Genomic DNA, 26,572 nt, shown 5'->3' on the forward strand with positions numbered 1-26,572 from the left:
CACCTATTCGTATCAAAAGCCTTTACTGTGAAACTCTTCATTTCTTTTACTTCATTCTCTACTGAAAAGCTATTCGCCCTTTAAAATCACTTACATTATCTTTCTTTGCCTTGTTAACATATACAAATAAATTGCCGGAGGCAATATAGACAGCCCCGTACGAAGTCAACTTTCATAAATTCCTATTTAAACAGCTATATACCGCTATATTTACCTATATTTTCCTATAAATAAACATTTCACAGATGAATATGCTATTATATAGCTCTATATGCCTGTATATAGCTCAATATAGGTGAATATAGATATATATAGATGTCCATATATGGAATGCCTGAAACACCCCACACACATAACAAATTATTTCCATGTTAACAGAAACTCTCTAAGTACCATTTTTCCCAAGATATATCACTTTTATTAAAATCCAATATGGCCACCGGCAGCCATTTTGTTAGGAGACCGGAAATTTTACCGACGCTTTACATTCGTTAATACCTTTCAAACAAAAAAAAATATCATGAAATTCGGTCAAAATTTACTCGAGATATTGACAAAATACTCCACGTTCACTGTACGGCCGAGTAGCCAGATAAGAGCTCACTCCAAGAGACCTAGCTCACGCTCCGGAGAACATAATTTCAAAAACGTTTTTTTCCCTGATTGGTACGGTCAATACCTATCTAATAAAGCTAAAACAGACGATATGTTCAAATGTGGCCGACCTACAAGCAAAAACTGCTTGCCGCCCTGTGCCTGTTTCACACCAAGGGGTCTAACTCACGAGTCGGTCATCCGACTTCCATAAACTTTTTTTTCGTCGATCGGTATTGTAAATACCTTTTATTTGGCGTACAAGTGTAACGTTTGAATGTCCGTAGATATCTTCGAAAAACCGTAAAGCACTTATTGGGCCACAGCTCGGGAGGGGTCGATCCAAAATCACTCATCTTCGAACTTAGCCTGTCTGTTGACATTACCAAACGGAAAAAAAAAGAATTTTCAAAATCGGATGCGTTTTACTCAAGTTATCGTGCAAACAGACAGACGGACATTTTTTTTCACTGATTTGGCATCTCTAGACAACCACAATAGGTTTCCCCTTACTCAGGGAGTCCAATTCGACGTGTTACAAACGTATGCGTAAACCTATAAGACCCCAGTACTTCGTATGGGTCTAAAAATAAAATTGCTTGCGTCAGTTTCGCCAGTTCTGAGGAAACTGAGTAGTAAACTGATCTCAGGACTGGACTGGTCAAACTGACGCAAACAATTCTATTTTTCATTGAAAGCCAACTGTGGTCGTTATACGTCAGACACGATCACAGCTGTCAGACATGTCGACGAATATCGAATGAATTGAACGAACGATTTTCATGTAAAAACCAGTAAATTGAAAGCAGTTAACGTCAATTAATTGAGGTTAAGGAGTACTAGACGAAAAATTAAGTGGGTTACGTTGACGAGTATCGTATAATGAAAATCATCTATTGTGGTTTTACATTTTTCAAAACGGATTCTGGATGAAGTTAAAATAAAACACGATATGCATGCCTCACCCCCTCTTGCCCCTTTGATTTTCGTTATTATTTTAAATTAGTACGTTTTCCTTGATTTCTTTATTTTTTTTAAGTTGTTCACATTACAGTCGGTGACTTTGAAATAAGTGACCTAATTTCAGAGAAATGATAACAGATGGCGTTGCATCCGCCTCACCGTATAGAATGCGTATGACGACATTTTTGAAATTGTCAAAAAAATGTGGTTATGTCATCATATATGAAATTATAAAAAGTAATTAATTTTCGACTCGAAGGATTCGGTTTATTTACTTTTGTACAAATCGAATGACTTTTGTACAAATTAAATTCTTTCGAAAAGGTCATTCGATTTGTACAAATAAAATTAAACCGAAGGATTCGAGCCAATCAAAGTGTAATTCTATTTTTCTCCATGCCAAACTGACGGTTCAGATATTTTTTACTAATTGAATCCATATTGACCGAAATATGATCGTATACAATTTGGGAAATTTTGCGACGAATCCTAAACATCGATATCTTTCATAATATTCATCCAAGGAAAAAAAATTCATTGAGTTCAGTTTGACATAGGGGAAAAAGAACTACACTTTGTTCGAATTCGATCCGTCGAGTCGAGAATTAATTATTTCACAAATCATCGAATGAGGTTAATGTGTGACGGCCCAATTTTCAACTTTTTGGTTCATATTTTGACATGTGTTTGACATGATTTGTATGACGAAAAAATTGCCCCGTTGAAGTTCGATCCTAGTTACGGGCCTGGTCGAGGTAAATACAAAAACATAAAAAACGAACAAGAAATGAAAAAGAAACGTTAACTTCCAGTCGGTTTCGAAATCATTTTGACAACTGCAATTTCGATAGAACATGTGTGCTTGCTGACTGTTTGCTGAGTGAACTGGTTTTATCGAATAAGGTTTGTGCATTGAATAGCAAAGCAGACATCTATTTTTTTACATTTTAGGATATTTGAAATTACCTTCCACTCCACCCGATAAACTAATTGGTTCGCCCCCTTCTCTTCGCCACGTTATTATTGGTGCTGGAGAGCCAGTTGCAGCACATTTTAGAGTCACGTTGCTGCCTTCTTTCACCACCATATCAGTACTTGTTGGATAGTCCAAAATATCTGGGGGTACTTGAAAAAATATGTTGATCTGCATTAATCATGAAATTAATTTAAATTACAAGAGTCGAAAAACTATTAGCGTAAAAAGGCCGGCTGATAACTACGTGGCGATTAAACAATAAAATCAACGATTAGAAGGAAGAATACCTGAAAACCCGCCAGCAGTTTACGGACTTAACAAACTCCACAAAAAGAAGCCAAACGAAAATACAACACATTGATCAGTATATACCACCATACCATACAATCACCCACATACAAGTTGAGTAAGCTCATCGCTGACGTCCTAGGTGACGTAGCCGATTAATCATCAAACCATGTCAAGGACAGCTGACAATTATCCAGAGACTTCAAAATCGTTAACATTCCTGACCCCAGAAGTAGCCTAATTTTCGTTCATGCAGGTTCATCAATAATTATATTTACAGCTTTAACCAGTATGCTAATTTGATCGACGATATAATTCAGAAACTCAAACTGGCTTATTCGCCTAACCTAACCTAACCAACCCCGCAATCGGTTATAGATTTTGGGCAACAGTCTTATTCAGAAGAACAGCTCATACAAGACACTCCACACCGGACTGCGTCGTGATTTTTTTCGTAATATTACAACCAGCTACCAGCTAAGCTGAAATTTTACCAAACGCTCACCAGTCACCTCGCATTGAGCGAAGTTTGGTATATGTGAGCGAGTGTCAACAAGAAATTCCAAGTTGGGTGACATATTTGGAATATCTGGGAGTCCAGGACAACCATCTGAACGAGATGAGTCTCCTCTCTACGATATGAACAGCGCCGTCGAATCTATGGAATATACGTTTTCTAATAATGCTGCGATAATTGTCACAGAATGCGATGACATTTTAATTTTTTTTTGTATCGTTTTAACGTTTCTTATTGGATTGAATGTTCCGTCGTTGTTATAGCCACACTTCAGAAAAAGTGCAGTTGAGTCGTAATTGCTAAAATTCGAAATGTCGGACGTGTTTGGTCCTAGTTTACTTATACTATGACATGTTTTAAATCACTTTACGTTTTCCATACAAATGCTAATTACAACCACAATTTGTACGCAAAATATTTGGATTCCACAACTTTCGCATGAGTTTCAAGTTTTTTAAAAAGGGGAAATACATGTCTCTTTATTTACACGGACAGGTATGTAGAGTTTTGCTTTCATATACGTTTTTCATTATTCGTTTCGAAATTAGTTGCTAATCGAAAACACCGCTTTTAAAAATAAAAATTTCATAACGTTAAAAAAAAGGAATAAGGCTTGAGGTACAACTTACCGACAACATCCAAGTACCCAACTTGACTCTTCATCGGATCTGTAAAAAAAGAAATGCATTACAAGCATATTTAAAGTAATAAGCGATTAATACTACGTAAAGATACTAAATTATTGTCTCATTGTTCACAACAAAAATACATCGCCAGAAATATAACCTCAACGTCAAACGTGTCAAGGTTAACATATTGAAACCTCAGTGAAAGAATTTTTGGTTCCTGAACGAGTTCCAAACAATATGCCTGCTGAGTTTGAAAATTAGTCGTGTCTTAGGATTAGGAGACTCCTCTGAGCCAGAGACACTTCTAACATACAAACTCTCAGACGCTCAAAATTATCGATTATATCAATCGAAATAAATTTTATCGATATCGATGATTAATCAAACCTCGCTGACTCTGAAAGTTGAAACAACTAAATCTAGGAATATTTTTGCATACATTGTAGGCAAAAATTAAGCGAGGAAGGAGTAGAAGAAGATCGATAATAACCTCGGTAATAACGGAAATCGATATATCGATAATTATTAAGTTATCGATATGCCTTTTCTTTTTCTGATTTGAATGAACGTAACGAACGAAAATGGCAACCAGTTTGTATGGAAAACTTACTTATAAAATCTGAACTTTACGCTTGGTTTAACGTCAACTTACAGCTCGAGAAAATAAACGAGTCACATTTTTAAAGAATACAATCCAGTTGATGTCATTCAATCCACATGCGATTACGCATTATAATAAAACTCTTTTGGGAATATCAAAGAGGTCACCCGTCCGTTGTATCTATCTTCGAACTTAACTTCAGACATTTTATTCCTCGTCGATTAAAGAAAAAAAGTTTTAAAAATCGAAGTTATCGTGTTATAAAAGCGACGAGACAAAGATTCTTTTCGGACCCGGTTAAAGCCCGTCTTCGAACTTAACCTCAGGAATTTAATTCTACGTCGAAAAAAAGTTTTTAACAATCCGTTGAGTATTACTCAAGTTATCGTGTTGTCAAGGAATGAAGAAAGTGCGACAAACATTTTCATGTATTTAAGATTTGTGGTCATTTGGTATTTTAGAGTGTTTATCATCCGTACTGTCAGTCACGGGAGTTACTTTTTCATGTGGCGGGGCTGAAAACGGTCGTTTGGTAGAAATTTTCTCGGGTTGGCTACAACTCGCGAAACTGCCTTACATCTATCGTCCACAACGTAAATAACTACTTCATGCTCAGGGCCTAAGGGGCCATTCACAAATTACGCACGCGGTGGACGGTTAATTTTTACCCCCCCCCCGTTTCGCACGCGTTTTTCATATAAAAATGTCTGATTTCTGACCCCCCCCCCTCAGGTGAGTGCGTAATTTGTGAATGGCCCCTAAATTATGGAAAATAACTAATCTCTTCAGTTGGCGAAACTGATGACAGTACCTAGTGCACTTTGATGATTTTGTGTGCTAACTAATTCTAACTAACTTCAAAAAAGCGCAATATCTTTTGAATTTGAGGTAAATTCAACAATTCATTTCAGGATTATTCTATACAATTCCATGCTTTTATTTTTCTCAGGTTCGAAAATATTCTATTTTTGATTGGTCCGAATTATTGCTTCACTTTCTAGTTACTTTTTAGCCCCGTACGAAGTACAAAGGGGCTTCTAGGATTACGATGCCGTGTGTAATTGATGGAATTCGAAGCAGACGGTAAGGGCAAAGTGTTTGCCTATGTTCATAGATGACGAATCTGCAATAAAAATTTTGTCTGTCCGTCTGTCCGTCACGTCGATATCTTGAGTAAATCAAATCCGATTTCAATTTTTTTTTCCCTGAAAGATAGTCGAAATAGTGAGGCTAAGTTCGAAAATGGGCATATTCGGGTCGGCCCTTCGTGAGTTAGGGCCACCTAAGTGATTTAAGGTTTTATGTTGTTGAAAAAAAATTAAATTTGGGTCCTTGGCCTAGGGCCGCTACTAGGGCCCTATGTATATTTTACATATAACTCGAGTAAATTTCATCCGTCTTTCGTAATTTTTGTTTGATTTAGAAGGTAATCGAAGGCTGAATAGAATGTTGTTGAAAAAACATTAAATTTGGGTCCTTGGACTAAGCCGCTACTAGGGCCCTATATGTATTTTACATATAACTCGAGCAGATTTCATCCGTTTTTTGTAATTTTTGTTTCATTTGGAAGGTAATCAAAGGCCGAATATAATGTAGTTGAAAAAAATTTTAAATTTGGGTCCTCGGACTGAGGCCGATTTGTGTATTTATACTAAAAAAAAAAAAAAATTTAGGGCGATTTGAAATTTTTGTTCCATTTGAAAGGAACGTCGTACAGGGCTTCGTAATTGCGATATGCGTAATTTGTAAGATGTACACATTACATAATAATTTTACTTTAACTACATTAACCGGCGCAATAGGCTTACGGTCAAAGTAGGGTGACAGACGCACTAGGGTCACGTACGCAATAGATATACGGGTTTGTACGGAGCAAACCCTCCGACTGTTCTGATGGCTCGTTTCCATTTAATCGTTCTCTTTCAAAAGAATTTCAAAAATATCCCGCTTTTGCGAAGTTGGTTAGCATTAGATAACACACAAAATCCAACAGGTGATCGCAACGCTAGTGGACACAATTGTTCACGCCTGTTGCTTTTGAAACGAAGTTTTTTTTTGACAAATTGAGAGGACGACACGCGCTCCAAAACTAAAATCTCAAAATATTTCAATTGAAATTCAGCATGCATTCTATGAAATGTGTGAGCACTTTTTTTTTAAAAGCCTGCTTTGATTTATGCAGGCAATAAAACTGGTACATGGTACAACCATCAACATATTTTTTGTCTTGTGTCATTGGTCTAGTGTGGCACCACATCTTATAATATAGGTTTGTTCCAAATAACTGTAAGCCCGGTAAACCCGAACTTTGACAACAGGAACGACAACGATTTGATCCACATAGATGAACATAACCTAAACGTCAACAAATTTCTTTGTAAATTTTTCGTTAAAATTTTCGTCAACCTGAAAGTTGCCTTCTGTGGATGATTTTTGACATTGCGAAATGACTTTAGAGCAAACCGATTGGAAAAAGAACAATGTTTTGCGTCGAAGATGTGCGCGAGCACTACCAACGGTACTATAGTTTTCGTAAAAAAAATCATATTTAGAAATTATAAAATATTAAAACTATTAACTTATGCAAATCATTTACCGGTATTTATTTGGCACATGTACCAACCCATATCTGATTCTTTAACGTCCCTGATTCTTAGTATCCAGGCGCGTTTCTCTGCGTGTGTGATTACCATTCGATGGTTTTTGGTGATTACGTGATTTTGTATGGTGAGAATTGTTTGAGTGTCAACACGCAACCATGCAATCTAAGTAGAAATAAAATAAAAACTATTCATAATCATTCAAATTGAATCGTATTAATAAATTATGTGCTAGCACGAATCGTGTTCAGAGACAGTAAATACAATGAGACATTTATTCTTTTAAATACTTTATTTGCCAAATTTCATGTTAAATAAATGCTCAACGAATTTCTAATTTATTTATGACAATTCAGTGAAAATCAGAAGTATTTACCTAGGAAGATATAGTTGGCGGGAGGTGATGACATTAATTCGACGTTAATGACATCTTACGATTTACTTGCGTTTCGCAAAATGATGTGCCTATCTCAAAACAGATGCTCGAAGTTAGGGTGCGACGACGCGTATCGGAAAGAAATCGAGCACATATTTTTTACATAGAATGTTTTCATTTGAAAGTAGTATCACATGTCGAACGAAAAAATCACGAATGAAACTCCTGTTTTTTCTTCATAATTTTTCACGTTTTGCCTGCTATCAATGCTCTTCAAGCATGAGTGGTACTTAGGGATTGCAAACCGAACTCGAATTCAAAAACCGCGGTTTCGGTTTTTTCCACCGAAAACCGCGGTTAACCGGTTAACCGCGGTTTTTTCAACCCTAAGATCAAAAAGCTTTTTTTTCTAAATTTCACAGTTTTAATACTTTTTTCGCTTTTATGCCGAAATTATTCAACGAAATGAAATGAATTTGTTTACAATCTGTTTGGAGAGGGAATTTGGGTTTATCTTTGCATCGACACATAAAATATCTTACGTTTCTGCAGAAAAAATGGTTTATAATTTCGGAGGATTGACTTCGGCGCAGGATACAACCCTCCTCCTCGAAGATAAACCAATTTTCCCGCAGATACTTAATATATGTTACTTTACATTCTTTTTTGTATATTTTATGTTTTGAAAATAAGATCTTCAAAACGCTAATGCGTCTATTTTCGTATCACTTAATCTAGAACGTAATTTTGTACATAAAAGTCCAGCATTCGAAAATGTTCTCTCAGTGTCAACACTGTCAACACTTAAGTAAATGCTGATAAACAGTCTCTAGATTCGGTCCTCAAACACAGCCATCTTGTGTTTAATAATGTTTTCGATGTCACGACCAAAAAATTTTGCCTAAAAATTTATGTCTCTTCTTGTTACAATACTTTTAGAAGCATTTTAAGTGCTGTTTGAGCAACTGATTTTGGTAAACGTTTGCCCTTATCGACTAGACTATTCGGTGCTTCTATTTATCTACTACACATTCCACATGTCATGAGGAGTTTTTGTGCAAGGACCACAACGCCGGCATCGAATTTTTTGAAGTTTTTTTTAATGTTTATTTTGAAATCATTAAAAATGTCAAAATTCCGAGACCAATGTTTTTCACCTTATATCACACCTTCCTCATGTCATAATTAGGAAACAAGGATAACTCCAATAATACGACATAGGCAGAAAAAACAAGCTTTTTAAGTACTTTTTTAAATAAATTTTGGATTTTCGGAATGACTTTTAAAAACCGAAAACCCCGGTTTTTATGCCTAAAAACCGCGGTTTCGATTTGGCTAAAAACCGCGGTTTCGATTTGGCTAAAATAGCCCGGTTAACCGGTTCGGTTTAAACCGGTGGTTTGCAATCCCTAGTGGTACTGTTGGGATGTTGATAATCTCAACTAACTTCGTATAAATGCTGTGCTGTAAACCCTACATGAACTATGTACATATTTGACAAGTTTACTGAATAAACTCTCTTCCATTTTGTTACTCGTTGTATCCAGACGTATTTTATTTCTAGTCCACAAGTCGTCATATTTTCCTCCGGACTTCTCAATATTTCTACAGGTTATGGGCCCAGAAAACGTTGAAAGCCCCCTGTTATTTTCGAATTTAATAACGAGATCATAAATTCAAGTGAAAATATTAAATTCGCGTAGTTTTGAGCAATCGTTCGAAATGGTGGCTGAAATCGTTAAGTGCTACGTACGAGAAGAATTACAGTGGCATGATTGTCCTTGCGACGAGGAAATAGGCGAGTGGAAGTACCCGGAAAAATCGAATAAATCTTCTGGATTGATGGGACGAGTGGAACTGGCATCAACGAAGTCAAGTGATCGTATTTCGACAACACCCAAGCTAAGCACAATAGTTAACACAATGGCCGATACATTGATTCGCATTGTGTTCACAGATTTTTCGATCGAGGTGCTTGTGTGCATAGCTACCGGAATTCGACTATTAGAGTATTTGTGTGCATTAACTGGATCTTTTTCGGTTGAAAATGAGAATTTCGGTGTTCGACAAAGCATTGAAATCGAAGTATGGTGATACCATGCGCTCGCACAAAATCGACAATGGATGGAGGTTTCATCTACCAAAACAAATTCGCGGTGATGCGAAGTCTCGAGAAATGATTTTTGGTCGTTGGTCAAGTGTAATGCCAATCCTATGCATGTTTGGTCGTTGGTCAAGCGTAAAGCCAGTCAAGTCATTTAGTGGTTTTAGTCATGCGTTGACACTTTCCTGTGTGGATAAGATTAACCAGAGGTCGAGACGGTGAATTGGATGGAAAAGTGGTCAAAGTGAAGCTGTTGGTCACAAGTGGTTCCGATTCAGTGGTTGTAAATGTGAAACTGGTGAATGATTCAAGCGAAGAATCATACAATGAAAGGAGGGAAGTACTCGATTTGGAGATGATTGGTTCATTCGATCGGGGAAATGGCGCCTTTGATAACGAAGTTGATTCAATCGATGAAAGTGGAAGGCAGTGCAATGGTCATCAAGGTCATTCATCGATTAGAGCAAAAGAAATTCATCAAAACGAAGTAAAGGTGAATGGAAATCGGGTCGCGTGGATGGTTGGAAGCGTTTCAATTTGAAGTCGTTTGGTAAATCGAACAAACCGAAGGATGTGGTAACAACAAATCAAAATATTTTGTGAATTTCTAGCCTGGGAGTCAAGTAGTTTTTTTTTGCAATTGAAGTTATTTTCGATTAAGTGGTTGTGTTGGGACGTTGATAATCTCAACTAACTTCGTATAAATGCTGTGCTTTAAACCCTACATGAACTATGTACATATTTGACAAGTTTACTGAATAAACTCTCTTCCATTTTGTTACTCGTTGTATCCAGACGTATTTTATTTCTAGTACACAAGTCATCATATTTTCCTCCGGACTTCTCAATATTTCTACAGGTACTCTAAATATAGTGCTGAAACTTGACAGTGTGTCACACAACTGTAAAATACCGTAAAAAGCCATTTCATACTAGATTGTACTCTATTTGGCAGCTGTCAACTATGATCATTTTAGCTTGAAGTGCGTTGCTTCATTGCTTTTCAAAGCTGAATACGGTTCGGTATAATACAAATGACACAACCAATCGTATGTTTAGTGAACTGGTTGGTTTTCTGCTACACACTGAGCGAAATTTCCTACGTGTTATGCGTATATCATTCGGGCCCCCTTATAACGCAGCGCACATAAACAATGACATGACGTTTTTTTAACATACAGCCACCTCAAAATGATTAGAAAGAAATTATGTGATTCCTTATATTTTTGAGTTCCAACGTTTCCACACATTTTGAACTTAATACTAGCGTCATCTGTTCGACGCTGATTCACTGAAACAGAACTTTATGTCCACAACGATTCCGCACCAAATTCAAAATTTCTTGACAAATTTTTTTAAACCAATAAATAGTATAAAATCGATAAAATCAAAGAAGAAAATTTGTTTCAGAGCAATCAAATCTTACTGTAAGTTTCAATTACTCACAGACGTACGTATCTCTAATTGAGGAAAATTGAAAATAATATTTTCGATTTTTTCGACATCAACACATGGACGCTAAAAATGTAACAATGACCATTTAATCATTTGACATGTCTGAAAAGTTACAAAATGTACAAGGCAGTGTCAATGTAAAAATTGCACATACGCATGCATGTGTGTATTTATTGTATTTTTCTACTAAACTAACTAAAGTAACAGAATGTGGCTTCGATATGAAGTAAATTGTTTTGATGACTGTGACTACAACTAATTGGTTAATATTTTGATGGACAAAATGTCGAAATAATTATAAATCATCAAAAGTTGTGTTGTTAACACACTTCAATTAAAATATGGAAAGTGATTCCTGCGCTACCCTTACAAATCAATGTACAACAGCTTGATGCATGACGTGAATGTTGTTTTTTTTTCATAATTTCTTTCATTTGATCTATTTATTGTGCAATTGTCAATCAATCGTGTAGTCTTTGAAAGAAAATTTTCGGTGTTTGAATTTTGGATTCCTTTTTATAACTGTGCCATCAATTTTTATGGTAACATTTATGTAAATCTTCTAGTTCAAATAAAATCGCAAGCAGAAAATGCAAATCATTTTTTTGACATTCGTTAAAATAATTAAATAACTTTCACGAAAATTTGTTTCGTTTCATTTCAAATATGTTCAATTGCAAGAGTTACAATTGTAACGTGAAATGTACTGTACCCTCCATGATGAGCACTCTGAAAATTGAGGAATGCATTCAGGCCATTGTTTTTTTTTTTTTGTTGACATTTTGGCATTCCTATCATAGTTTAGAAATTTTTCGATTCTCTAGTGGTGCTTCTAAAAGTAATGCTTTTTGTGCATTTAAATTATTTCAAAATTATTTAAATTTTGTTATGTTATCGTACAACTTTCAATATCTTTTTTTATGAAATTAAGTGGTGTAACTAGCACGAAATCACGAATTTCTACCTGGTGAAAAGTGTTTTCATACTTCCAACTTAATAGAAGTGTTGAACTATTTCAAAAAAAGGGTTAAAATTTTATGAAGGTTCAGTAAGATCTTAAGATCATAAAATCTAATTTAATTTTTGATCATCACTCAAATCTACCGATTTAGCTTTGTTTTTACATTGTGACAGGTCTTTTGGTGAATTGTTTTTGTTTCTTTTTTTTGTATTGAAAGTAGTCCAAAAAACACACAGACTATGAAAAGACCTGTCACAAGATCTTACTGAACCTTCATAAAATTTTAACCCTTTTTTTGAAATACAATCGCTAAACCGAACTGGTGTGCATACGTTATTTTGCACCAGCTGGTCACATACAATTCCAAATGGGACCAGCTGGTGCAAAATAACGTATGCTCACCAGTTCAGTTTAGCGATTGTAGTTCAACACTTCTATTAATTTCAAATTTCTCGTAAAACTCTGGAAGGAAGCGAGATAATGCTTGCGTAAGTCGGAAGTATGAAAACACTTTCCACCAGGTAGAAATTCGTGATTTCGTGCTAGTTACACCACTTAATTTAATAAAAAAAGATTCACAACTGAACAATTGAAAGTTGTACGATAACATAACAAAATTTAAATAACTTTGAAATAATTTAAATACGCAAAAAACATTACTTTTGGAAGCACCACTAGAGAATCGAAAAATTTCTAAACTATGATACGAATGTCAACAAAAAAAAACAATGTATTGAATGCATTCCTCAATTTTCAGAGTGCTCATCATGGAGGGTATAGTACATTTCACGTTACAATTGTAACTCTTACAATTGAACATATTTGAAATGAAACGAAACAAATTTTCGTGAAAGTTATTTAATTATTTTAACGAATGTAAAAAAAAATGATTTGCATTTTCTGCTTGCGATTTTATTTGAACTAGAAGATTTACAAAAATGTTACCATAAAAATTGATGGCATAAAAAGGAATCCAAAATTCAAACACCGAACATTTTCTTTCAAAGACTACACGATTGATTGACAATTGCACAATAAATAGATCAAATGAAAGAAATTATGAAGAAAAAAACAACATTCACGTCATGCATCAAGGTGTTGTACAGTGATTTGTAAGGGAAGCGCAGTAGTTAACAACACAACTTTTGATGATTTATAATTATTTCGACATTTTGTCCATCAAAATATTAACCAATTAGTTGTAGTCACAGTCATCAAAACAATTTACTTCATATCGAAGCCACATTCTGTTACTTTAGTTAGTTTAGTAGAAAAATACAATAAATACACACATGCATGCGTATGTGCAATTTGTACATTGACACTGCCTTGTACATTTTGTAACTTTTCAGACATGTCAAATGATTAAATGGTCATTGTTACATTTTTAGCGTCCATGTGTTGATGTCGAAAAAATCGAAAATATTATTTTCAATTTTCCTCAATTAGAGATACGCACGTCTGTGAGTAATTGAAACTTACAGTAAGATTTGATTGCTCTGAAACAAATTTTCTTCTTTGATTTTATCGATTTTATACTATTTATTGGTTTAAAAAAATTTGTCAAGAAATTTTGAATTTGGTGCGGAATCGTTGTGGACATAAAGTTCTGTTTCAGTGAATCAGCGTCGAACAGATGACGCTAGTATTAAGTTCAAAATGTGTGGAAACGTTGGAACTCAAAAATATAAGGAATCACATAATTTCTTTCTAATCATTTTGAGGTGGCTGTAATTTATTTTAAGTTCATAAAGAACCCGGGTAAATAGAAGGTGTCGGTGAGACCCTTTTGAGACTGAAATTTTTATATGAAGATGAGACTGGATGAGTCTAGTTATTTCGAACCTTTGAGACCGATAATTCATCCAAAAATTCATCGGAATTCATCCGAAAGTAATGAGAGGTCTCATTTCAAAGATTTATGGAGGATGTTCGAGACTGGATGAGTGGTCTCATTTCAGATTTGTTAAACGTTGTGAGACTGGATGAGTGGTCTCATTTCGGATTAATTAGACGTTGTGAGACTGGATGAGTGGTCTCATTTCAGATTTGTTAGACGTTGTGAGACTGGATGAGTGGTCTCATTTTGGATTTGTTAGACGTTATGAGACTGGATGAGTGGTCTCATTTCGGATTTGTTAGACGTTGTGAGACTGGATGAGTGGTCTCATTTTGGATTTGTTAGACGTTATGAGACTGGATGAGTGGTCTCATTTCGGATTTGTTAGACGTTGTGAGACTGGATGAGTGGTCTCATTCCGGACTTGTTAGACGTTGTGAGACTGGTTGAGTGGTCTCATTTTGGATTTGTTAGACGTTGTGAGACTGGATGAGGATAAATGAGTGTCTTATTTAAAAAACGAACTGTTTCAGACTTCTAATTTTTGAGTTTTTTCTAGACTGTTTGAGACTTTTAATCTTTGAGTTTTTTCTAGACCGTTTTGAGACTTCTCTTTTTTGAGTTTTTTCTAGACCGTTTGAGACTTTTCAAATTTGATTTCTTTTTAGGCTATGCTTTGGAACTTTTTTCTTCGTTCGTTATTTATCCGCAAGATTTTTTTTGTACTTTTCTGTTGAGTTCACAGATGGCCACTGCCCTTTACTTTTCTTATAATTCGCTAGACCAAATCGACTGAAATTATTTATAGAATCGTTAGTAATATTTGATTTTTTTTTTACCTTTTTCTTATTTGTAATGTTTTTTCTGGTCTACCATCCAAGTACTAACCGCGACGAATGATGCTTAACTTTCCATTTGGACTGCCATCGACGTTACGCATGTTGCTAAATCAGATATATCTATTTGTAGTTCTAATTTTAAACCGTTGATACAATTTCCGAGGCCAGATGAGTAGTCTCATTGCTGAGACCAGTTGAGTGGTCTCATTTGAAGAAAATATTTTCCTCGATTTCTGAGACTGGTTGAGGCGTCTCATTTGAAGAAAACTTTTTCTTCGTTTTTTGAGGTTGGTTGAGTGGTCTCATTTGACGAAAATATTTTTTTCGACTTTTGAGGTTGGTTGAGTGGTCTCATTTGAAGAAAACTTTTACTTCGATTTTTGAGGTTGGTTGAGTGGTCTCATTTATCGAAAATATTTTTTTCGACTTTTGAGGTTGGTTGAGTGGTCTCATTTGAAGAAAACTTTTCTTCGATTTTTGAGGTTGGTTGAGTGGTCTCATTTATCGAAAATATTTTTTTCGACTTTTGAGGTTGGTTGAGATGTCTCATTTGAAGAAAACTTTTTCTTCGATTTTTGAGGTTGGTTGAGTGGTCTCATTTAACGAAAATATTTTCTTCGATTTTTGAGGTTGGTTGAGTTGTCTCATTTGACGAAAACTTTTTCTTCGATTTTTGAGGTTGGTCAAAAATCAACATTTTTACCCGGGAATGAGGAATTAGTTACTACTTGATGGCAGGATAGTTATGGACCTGGATCAAATATAGATAATTTTAACTTAAACAACTTTCTGATAATTACTTCATAAAAATTGAAAGGATTTTGTCGAGAATTTTTCTAATTTACAAAAATATTTTTTTTGTAGTTTATCTTCTTCGTGTTAAGAAATTTAAATATGGTTCCAATTCAATGAGTGACAATCGAAATACGTAACTATGTTTTCAATGTGGCTCACGTATAAGAAACAGTGCCCATGTATCATATACGTCAGTGAAGTATATTACACCTCTCCGAGAAATTTACTCATACCCGGAGTATTGTCTGAATTTTCTTTTTCTGAGTGCATGAGAGCAGAAACGTGCTATGGATCATTAATTAATTGATGATCGCTAGAAACAATTTGAATAAAAAATAATAAGGAAACAAGGAAGTCGTGAAAGCATTTGAACATTTCACCATTCTTCTTCTATATATATGTGTGTGTGTATTATATATACCCCCGCAAATAACAGCGAAACGAGCTACAAGTCCAAAAGTGCCTCATAATACACTTTATTATATTAATTTGTTCGCATCTTATATCAAAAGCAAATACTTACTCCCTAATGTCCACTACACAACAAAATATATTAAAAGAAAATTGCAGACCGCAAACAAAAATTAATTCGAATAAATTTCCGTAATCGACGTTCATTGTATACAAAATTGCCACCCGTAAAGTCCACCTAAAATACAGACAAGCAAAATATAATAAAATCTTGATAAGTTTTATTATGCGCGTAAGCAAGTCTCAATGCCAGTACCTGTTCGTCCCCTGATTAAATCAAAAAAGCCTATAGTAATTCTAAATTTTGTAAAAATATTCACTTGTAACTGTCAAATAGACTTCAAATCTGGCATCTGACATTTGAGCGGTAATGCTAAGATCTAGAGTACTATGGACTTATCCAAAATTCTCTATACTGCCTAGTTCATAAGTTTTTCCCACTGTATCTACAGATACCTTAAACAACGTGGATCAGTGATTATAGGTTCGGGCCCACACGTGTACCAATTTTTCATTTCAATTACATGTCACGTCACAAACACACCACGAACCATTTACTCTCATATCTACTCTAATGGTCCGTTGCACAAGCGTAACGTTGAAAATATTGAATGTCCTATTCATTCATACGCGCCCGACCATTTTAGTACATTATGGACATGTATTGGTGCGTTACTTTTACGTGTAAAATTTGTGTTTATTGTAAACATCATATTGAAAACGACCTGGTACCTTGAAGAATTTCGTACTACGTACAATGTAAGAAATAAATTCGTCGTCAGCTTGAACTTCCAAGCCTAAAACATAAAGAAATAGAAAGGAAAAGAAAATAAAAAAGAATCACGCAATAAATACCTAAAACACATAAAATGTACTCAATATGGTTACATAATTAGTTGACGTTGACGTGGCATCCAATCTGTTAAATTAGATTGCAAATAGAGGAAAAACGGATTAGCTAGATAGTTATCCGCTTAATACGACATAATTATGTTTATCAGGAAGCGTCATTTTGATATGTATTCAAATAAACGTCACCGCTTTATTTTAATCATTGTGAGTAAATTTGCCAAAACTTCGAAAGGCATATGAAATCAAAGCTAGCTGTAATCTTTTAAGGGAAAGTCAAATTTTGATACAATAAATGCCAAACAATAACGCTAGCACTAAATCCGAACGATGAAGTCAATAATGTCAACTAATCCCACGACAGATTAAAGTTATCCAGACAGGAGCGCTGATTTGACTAGGGTTCTGAATAATCTAGTACATTTCTGCCCTACTTTGCAAGAAAAACTCATGTCTTTTATGCAATTTATTTGTTGCCATTTTTCGACAAAAAGTTTTAAATGTCGTCAGGAAACTGCATAAAAAACCTCTTACTATTTTGTTCTAATTAAAATCGCATAAAAAACGTCTTGGCGAAAAATGACAACAATAAATTGCATAAAAAACATATTTTGACCATCGATATAATATAGGGTAGATAAGTAATGTCAAAGTAACTTTATGCGGAAAGATCACATGAATGTATGTGTAACGTAACTTACGTTTTGAGAAAGCGCGCGAAATAATGTCATACAAATATTTGAAAATAATTGAAACTCTGCAATTCTCGATTTCCTTTTTCTCTTCGTTTTGTGTTGTGACCCGTATTTTTTGCACTTGTATGCGTGCTATATTTTCGAAATTTCGTTCTTCTTGTCTCATTATCTACAGCATATTATATTGATGATTTTGTATTGAAATTTGTCAAGAAGTTTTTTATCGAATTTATTTGTAAGAAAAGTTTTTATTGCCACGGTGAGGCTTAAAATTTTTAAATAAACGTGTAAGTTAACATCCAGGTTTTTTTCATAAGTGAGTTGGGGGAGGGAAGTTCTGTTCAAGTAAACAAGTTTTAGCAAAATCCCCTTAGCTGTTCCTGAGAACCAGCACCAGCGTCAGCCAGGGCTTGTGAAACAGTGAGGACTTAAGATTTACATTGGAATTGGTAGAAGGACAAATTCTAAGATTTACAGTGTAAAAATTATGGTTCTTGATAATTTCTTCATCGAGCAATAGTAGCTAAAAGTAAAAATTTCACCATTTTAAAAGACTGATATCTTCTTTACAAACGGGGAAAACGGCCTTCGAATGATGATCCCATACAAGTTTTGCGAACCCTTTTGAACAGCAAAAAAATTATTTTTGAATCGATGTTTTCTGTTACATTTTCAGAAATTGCTCTTTTAGGCTATCCTCGGTGAACTTTGGACGCTTCAATACCTTACTGGTAAGAGTATTTTCCGTCAATGTGGTTGCTTATATGGTAGGTTAGAGTCTCAGCTTTACAACGATACCAAATATACCATACTTTGTGTTTTACAAGAATTATTGATGAAAAAGTTTTAGAAAGATATCTCTAGATTTGCGAGTAGAGCGACCTCAATGCAAAACTTTTTCATAAATAATTCTTGTAAAGCATTAGGTATGGCATATTTGGTATCGTTGTCAAGCTGAGACCCCAGGCTACCATATAAGCCAGGGTCTATTTTCGATAATTTAAAATCTCTAAATTATCAAAAAATTCTCTAAATTCTCGAAAAATTATCGAAATTCTATAAAATTAAATTCGATAATTTTGATAATTTTTCGAGAATTTAGAGAATTTTTTGATAATTTAGAGAATTTTAATTATCGAAAATAGGCCCTGATATAAGCAACCAAATTGACAGGAAATACTCTGACCAGTAAGGTATTGAAGCGTCCAAAGTTCACCGAGGGTAGCCTAAAAGAGCAATTTCTGAAAATGTAACAGAAAACTTCGATTCAAAAATAATTTTTTTGCTGTTCAAAAGGGTTCGCAAAACTTGTATAGGATAATCATACAAAGGCTTCCCCGGTTGCTTTGTAAAGAATATATCAGTCTTTTAAAATGGTGAAATTTTTACTTTTATTGCTCGATGAAGGAATTATCGAGAGCCATAATTTTTACACTGTAAATCTTAGAATTTTTCCCTCTACCAATTCCAATGTAAATCATAAGTCCTCACTGTTTCACAAGCCCTCGCTGACGCTGGTGCTGGTTCTCAGGAGCAGCTAAGGGGATTTTGCTAAAACTTGTTTACTTGAACAGAACTTCCCTCCCCCAACTCACTTATGAAAAAAACCTGGATGTTAACTTACACGTTTATTTAAAAATTTTAAGCCTCACCGTGTGCAAATTGAAAATAGGCTTTTAGGATTTTATTGGAAAATCTGACCAAGTTCCTTATTTCTTTTCCATACTAAGGCCGCTTTGTGGCCCCATTTGGTTTTTGTACATAAATCGAGAATATCTCATCAGATTTTACTACTTTTTGTTTCGTTTGACAGATAATTCAATACCGAAAGAAAATTGTTGAAAGAAGTTGTAAATTCGGATTGCAAAAATTACATCGTAAACTTTTGTTTTATACTTGAGAAGTACTTCGTACGGGCTTTTGTAATTGCGCTAAGCGCAATTTTAAAGATGAACATTTACAGTTAATTTGCAAAAATAGGCAATAATGTCAAGTACGCAATAAGGTTACGGAAGCATTTTCATAACGGAGGAATGAGGTTATGGGCTTATTAGTATAGTTCTGATGCCTTGTTTTTATTGCGGATTCGATATCTATGAACAAATGCAGTGTCATTACCGTCTGCTTCCAATTCAACATGTTACAAACGGCATATTTATCTTATAAGCCCCCAGTACTTCGTACAGGGCTAAAAAGCACCAGCTGTTGTTAATGAAATAGATTGAAATAAAACACGAAGCACAATGACCAGAATAATATTAATCAATACCGCTAATGATAAAGTTTCAGACATTTTTATCATTCCGGATGTAAATAATAAACATGCGTTAATTTTATTCGGACATAATGACAGACGAACAACTTTCAAAACAATAAAAAAATCTTCAAAGCTGTTGTTAAAAACAAATGCCCGAAATTCATACTAACCAAATCAAAAAGAATTACAGAGAGTATAGATATGACGTTAAAGTATGTGCTAGACCAAACTATTTTAACCATTTAGCACATAAATTTACACATGAAACTTTTATCTTTCAGCTTTATATTCTCATAAATATTATTGGAAAAGACATAATCCTCAACATGGAAAATTTACAGGAATTAGGAGTCAAAACAAGCGAGTAGGAATGGCAAACACTTAAAGTTTGTAAAATAGACTCGTACGAAGCCGCGCTTTTTGAAAATTGCATGAAAAAATGTTGCAAGAACTGCAAGGGTGTTTTATTTTCGAGAACCATTTACCAGGTTCAAGGCAAGGCCGAGACTCTAATTTTCATACCCTTACAGTTCTTGCAGCATAAATAGTTTTAAATATTAAGCGTTTAACATGCCTTTTCCGAACAAAACACATGACATTTCAGTCACACAAATCTAGTACAATTTAGTACACAGGCTAATGTGGCTAATGTACTTTTTTCTAAATTATAGAGAGGAAATTTCGAACAAAATTTCGTAAAATATGTGGTCACAACATGAAATACGAAATGTTTATTGGTATGTGTGTTTAATTAGGAGGGCAAATTGAACCATCAAAAGCGAAAAAGCGTCAACGCACCAATACAAGGTGTAAAAGTATCCGAAATATGTATCTTATACAAACTGATGTTGGGACCACATTTCGTCGTACAAATTTCCTCTCTAGGTATAATTACTCTAAGTCAAAATGACCCAAAATTATATCGGCTGGAACCACTTGCAAAAATCAAGCAAAACTTCGACTCTGCCGTAGAGTGTGTTGTTTGTATTGACGCTATTTAACTCTAAGACTTTTTCTAACTAGTGTTGAAATAACGACAGTGATTTTAGGTGAAGGAAAAGGCATTTATATTGAGTAAGAAATATATAAAAATCGTTTAAAATCTATGAACCACTTGTACCACACCACATATAGAAAACAAATCGAGTCTATCGAAAAACCAGCTCGATGAAATAAATAATTACTCATCAAAATACATGCCGTTTTCATATATTTCTCAGTGGTATTCAACGACGCTTAAACCTAAGAAACTCTTACTGTTACTGCATATCGTGCGAGTGTAATAATAGGTTTGTATATCTTTTCCTATCGCTTTAGATAGAAAACACATAATGTGCTAGGTAAGCCAAATAAGTAAGCTCAATCGGCACATAAAATAGGGCGGGTTTTAACAAGATTCTCAATCAGTCAAAACCCCTCTGTAAGGGAAATGTGACGCAAGTTCCTGTTAAAAAACAACTGATATCATTTCAGGTGACGCATTCTGCGCCTGGACCGTAACGTTTTATCGAGAAAATATTTTAAAAAGCAAACTTTACAAAAAAAAAATTGCCCCACAAAGTGGCAGACCATTCGACTTTGCTGTCTTTCTGTCTGGACATATTTTTGAATATGACACAACACTTGAAACACAATTTTTATTAGTAAAATTTTCTAAAAAAAAGTTTTTTTTTGATGAAGACGCCTTTTTCTGACATTAGTAGTTTTGGAAAGTGTTATTTGATCATTATGATATTTAATAAACCCGTAAAAGTATGAGATGGATTACAATTTTCCCGTCATACATATTGAAATTTTTTGTTGTAATTGTTACTTGCGTCACTTTCGTAATGGTAACGGACATGATAAGGAAATTTTTAAAACGCCTCCCTCATTTCAAGTGACAATTCTCAACTCTGAGATTGTAGTAATGCTGCTGCATTTGGAAGAATATACCGTTTTGAACCAAATACTCCAATAATATTATAGTAATGTGCTTATAAGGTTTTGTTTTGTAGGTATAATCGAAAAACAGATTTACCTTGTAGGTCTGTAAATTATCCACGACACAGATCAGCACAGCATCTCGACCAACCGGAACAGTAATATTTTGAAGACGCTCGCCAAATTTTGGTAAATCTATAAATAAAATTTAGTGAATCGCGTAAATATTGATGACGAAGAAATAGATGATTTTTTAAGGTGTTTATGCATGGTCCTGATAAGCTACGATGTTGAGGAGAACGTGGATCTAGTTAGACTAAATGTGCATCCATTTAAGATGATGCACAGTTGGCTAGACTAATTGTGCATGCCTACAAGATGATGACAATTGTCTAATGTGGATGTTATTTCGTGCCCACTAATTCACTGGGTGATAATTGCCAATTGAATTACTATTATTCACTGGGCCATAATTCCTCAGCTGGTGAATAATTCTCAGATAGTTGGGCGATAATTCCTGGGCGATAATTCCCCGGGTGATAATTCCAATCGAACTGGGTGATAATTCCTGGGTGATAGTTCTCCGGGCGATAATTCCAATACAAATTTTAAATTTTTCGGTCTGACCGAAAATACTGGTCACCGCACGTTTCTGCACGCTTTTTGAAAAAATAACCCTTCGGAGCGTGCGCACTTTGTGAATGACCCCTAACAACTGATATTGTTGAAAGGAAATAATAAAATTAAAATTGCGTCATAGTGCCAGATCTTCTAAAATGACAGAAAGTCTTATCGGTCAATGGACTCACCCAAGGGCTGGTGCATAGTAGTTTTAAATGTAATTCAATGCATCGAATTCAATACACGTTTAAACTACTAGATGCACCTGAGAGTTACAAAACAGTAAATAAAAAAAACGGAAAGATTAAAAAAATGGAACTAGCAATTAACGTCAACAACCTTTGCTTATTCCATGTGGAATTATATTAGGAGTGCAAAAACAAAAACAATAATTCATGGAAAGCATATTTTATATGAAGACTCCGTATTGGGGTATTTAAATAAAAACTGGTATATGCTCTTGCCGGATGTATAACAGGCAAAGTGTAACGATATTAAAAACACAGGAGATGACTTACAAAATATTCAATGAGTTCTTAGAAGGGTGAAAGAAGTGTAAATTCGAAACGTTAGTTAATATTAAAATATTCATAACGACTCTAAACAAAAAGCGGATAGATTAAAAGCGCATTAAAATACAAGAAAATAATTTGAAGAAAACGAAACAATTCCCATTCAACTTTTGGAGCAATATTCCTCAATTGCCTACCGACACCATAAAAATGTAAAGATTTTCGGTATTTACGTCTGTCTGTATATATATGTGTTCATACTTGCTGTAGGCCGAGACTATTGTTGTGAGAACTGGGAAATTGAAATAGATAAATCATAATAATACAATGAATTGAATTTAATATTATTGGGGGTTGAATATAAAAATATATTTAGATATTTATGTTAAAATGATATTACATAAAGGGAAAATTTATATTTTTATATGGCCCCAAAGGATGAATCTAAAACCGGAGAGCTTCAGCAAAACCTTTTGTTATTGGGAGCTAAAAGGCCATTTTTCACCTACAAAAGAATATTCAAATGAAGAGCAGATGAATCTTTGTTATAGATATAAAGTTGGTAACGGTTTCGGATTATATAGTTGTTACATAACACAAGTGAAGAGTGACAAGGAAGCGTTTCATCTTGAACATGATAACGTAGGTCCGATTCACTGTAGACTCTACAGTGTAGTAGAGAAGACAGTCATGTAACATTTCACGTAAAGTGATGTAAGTCAATAAAACTAGACGTGAAGGTATGATACAAGGCATAGGACAATGGTACTCAGAATTTATGCATGTGATATATATTGGCTGCAGTGAATTGGTTTTTAAACACAAAGATGATTTAGGGCATGCAAGTACGCATGGAAAATGCATGAAAAATACCTGAAAAATGAAGGTTCACATCATGCAGGACAAATATCTGATAATGCATTTTTCTATCATTTTGGAATGGTCAGACTTTCAACCCTTTGTCAGACATAACTCTAACTGTGTACTCTGCAATTTAGTCTTAAATTATATTATCAACTGCTGGTTTTAAGCAAGACACGTTCTTAATTCGGTAATTAGTAATTAATAGATTGTGGATTTGAGCACTAACTCACACGAACACCGTTTTCATGGACAAAATAAATATCTTTAGATTACACGAGCTTACCTACACGAATGCTTTACAGCTCGTCCTCTCTAAGAGGAGTAGATTGAGATACGCTCAATCATCGCGTCTGATGACTACCTTTTTATGCCAATGTTTCATGCACCGCATACCAAAGGTGAGGCCGGAACCTATCTTTGTTCCCCAGGAGTAGTACCCCAAAGGAGCAGCCCACAACCACCACGTTTCGGCCAAGGAGAGCCTCCTCAACCATCGCTGCCAGCTCCCGTGGCACTGATAGTGGTTTTGAGGACCATGGTGCACTTTGGATGGAATCATGAACTTCCAGCTCCGATCAGCTTGCTCAAATTGCGCGGAGTCGCAACACTCCGAGAGACATCCTAGAATTGGCATTCGCCGTTCAGCCAGTAGTACTCATTTTGCGCAAAATATAACTTTAGAGTCGAGACCAACTACTGCTTAGGCGATTTACGGCTTCTAAAGTCGGAGAATGGTCACTGCTGGACTTATAGAGACGGAACCCGTGAAGGTCACTGCTTTCAGAACATTTTGCGCTACCCAGACTGCACGTGGATCGAAAGACCCGGACGCGTTCTCGTTACAGTCCCGTTTTCATGGACAATGTGATCGAAAATTTAAATTTTCTAAAAATTTAATTCTTTTTAAATTTTGTATCTCAAAAGACCGACTCGACGGTAGTGCCATCGCTGATTTTTGCGAGAGTGACGAGAACAATTTCCAAAATCTATAAACTTTTAAAGATAAAGCTTTTACTGTGAAAGTTGTGAAGCAACGTCCTTTTGTCATAGGCATCAGAAAATACAGTTGATGGTAATGTCACAACAACCATCATTTCTGCATGATAAATGCGAGGATAAATGCAAAAAATTGATTTCTTCAATTAGAAATAGAAATACTTAAGAGTAATTAATATTATCGAAACATTTCCTGTGCTTTAGGGGTCATTCAAATAGTGCTAAAAAAGACGATGTACCCTAACATGTATAGGAAAAAATGTAAAAATGTCTGTAGCGTACGCTTTGGTCTAACCTCCTCCCTTCAAGACAGCGTGCACACTATTTTTATGACCTCGTTTGATCGGAACTAATGTTGATTGTATATGTTGTATATGTATTTTACACCAATAAAAATGTAAGCAAAAGAGAAATCATTCGATAAAATAGAAATCATAAAATTGCTTTTAACCAATACACATACTAGTACTATTGCCTTTGATTCATATTAAAACTTCACATAATAAAAGTTGAGTTATTTTCTGAATACGATAAATCCATTGAAGATTACTCACCATATTCATATACCAATCATTCATTCATATAATATATGCATGGTAATATGGGAAACTTTCAAGTGCTCTAAAGCTTTCAATAAAAACAATTTCCAAATATAAATTCTATTCGAAATACATATGGCATAAAAGTTCGACATAATGATAAATAGAATACATATTCATGATGGATTAAATTAAATAAAAAATGGCCATACATTAACCATTCAACCCTTTTTTCTCGTTTCTGCTCGATGAAATTTCGAGGGAAAAAAACAACAACACACTCTACGTATTTGTTTTATTGTCGGAAAGAGATGGTTTGTGCGTATCCGAAGCATAAAATATTTTCAATATTTATTATAAAAAATCAAATGCAATAAATTATATCCATTTATGAAACATTTGTGACAAATCGAACTCAAAGCGCTTCCATTTTTTTTTTCGTCTCGTATACAGTACATGAGGCTATTTAGGTTTATTAGGCCGTTACGTCTGCAAAAGTAAGGTCGAACCATCTCTACGGCTATAGCGCTATCTGTATTTTATTGACCGCGTAAGCTTAGGTGGAATTTTCACAAAATTATGACAATCTTTGTGATAACACAAACAGTGAAAAACCCCTTGTTAAAGGGTAAAGGTGACGCAAGTCCTTAAATCTTAATTTACAAAATGTCTGATATTGCTCCGAATTATTTCAAATAAATTTAAGCATTTAAGTACAACTGAATAATTAAATAAGAGATGAAGCAGACAGTAAACATGGTTGGATGTTGTATCCAATTTTCCTGAAAATTTCATTTAAAATCATAGTTTCTGTTGTTTTATCAAAATGGTCGTAATTTAACTTCATCATACGAAGAAATAGGACAACTCCAATCCACAAGGATTAAGTTTGTGTTGCTCAGCATTGAATAATTTTGAAGTCTGATGGATGAATTATCTGCGAATCATCGAGGTTTTGGGTAAGCCTGCTTCAAGAAAGAAATTTTTGGTGCCCATCACAAATAGCAAGTATTCGGCCGCAAGATTTCAATTAATTCATCTAAGTGTATTAAAGCCATATGGTTTGATTCATATTAATTAAATGATTAAAATTATTATTAAAAATTTCTAATAATATTACTCGAACCTCAAATTTTTAAAGTCTCATTTTGATCTGAAGGCCGAGATTGAAACGTTTAGGCGTTACAAAATCGCACATTTACATAAAAACTAACTAACGCAGGAAATTTGGGTTACCTCTTGAAGATACGGGGTTTTCATTTCGATAGTGAAGTGTGATTGAACTCGTACAGATGCCCAGATTCCAA

At 34.7% G+C, this 26,572-nt stretch overlaps 1 protein-coding gene across 2 annotated transcripts in view; it reads right to left on the reverse strand.

Annotated features, from left to right (window-relative positions):
- LOC119071460 (neurotrimin) overlaps positions 1-26,572 on the reverse strand; it is a 116,499-nt gene that overhangs the window by 54,218 nt on the left and 35,709 nt on the right. For both annotated transcript variants that reach the window (XM_037176317.1, XM_037176316.1), the window contains exons 3-6: positions 21,831-21,928; positions 7,165-7,333; positions 3,968-4,006; positions 2,524-2,682 (exon numbers count right to left, since the gene is read on the reverse strand). In XM_037176317.1, the coding sequence (XP_037032212.1) occupies positions 2,524-2,682; positions 3,968-4,006; positions 7,165-7,333; positions 21,831-21,928 (465 nt within the window). The remainder of the gene's footprint in view (positions 1-2,523; positions 2,683-3,967; positions 4,007-7,164; positions 7,334-21,830; positions 21,929-26,572) is intronic.

This window comes from Bradysia coprophila, assembly GCF_014529535.1.
Source record: "Bradysia coprophila strain Holo2 chromosome IV unlocalized genomic scaffold, BU_Bcop_v1 contig_5, whole genome shotgun sequence".
Classification (NCBI taxonomy): Eukaryota; Metazoa; Arthropoda; class Insecta; order Diptera; family Sciaridae; genus Bradysia; species Bradysia coprophila.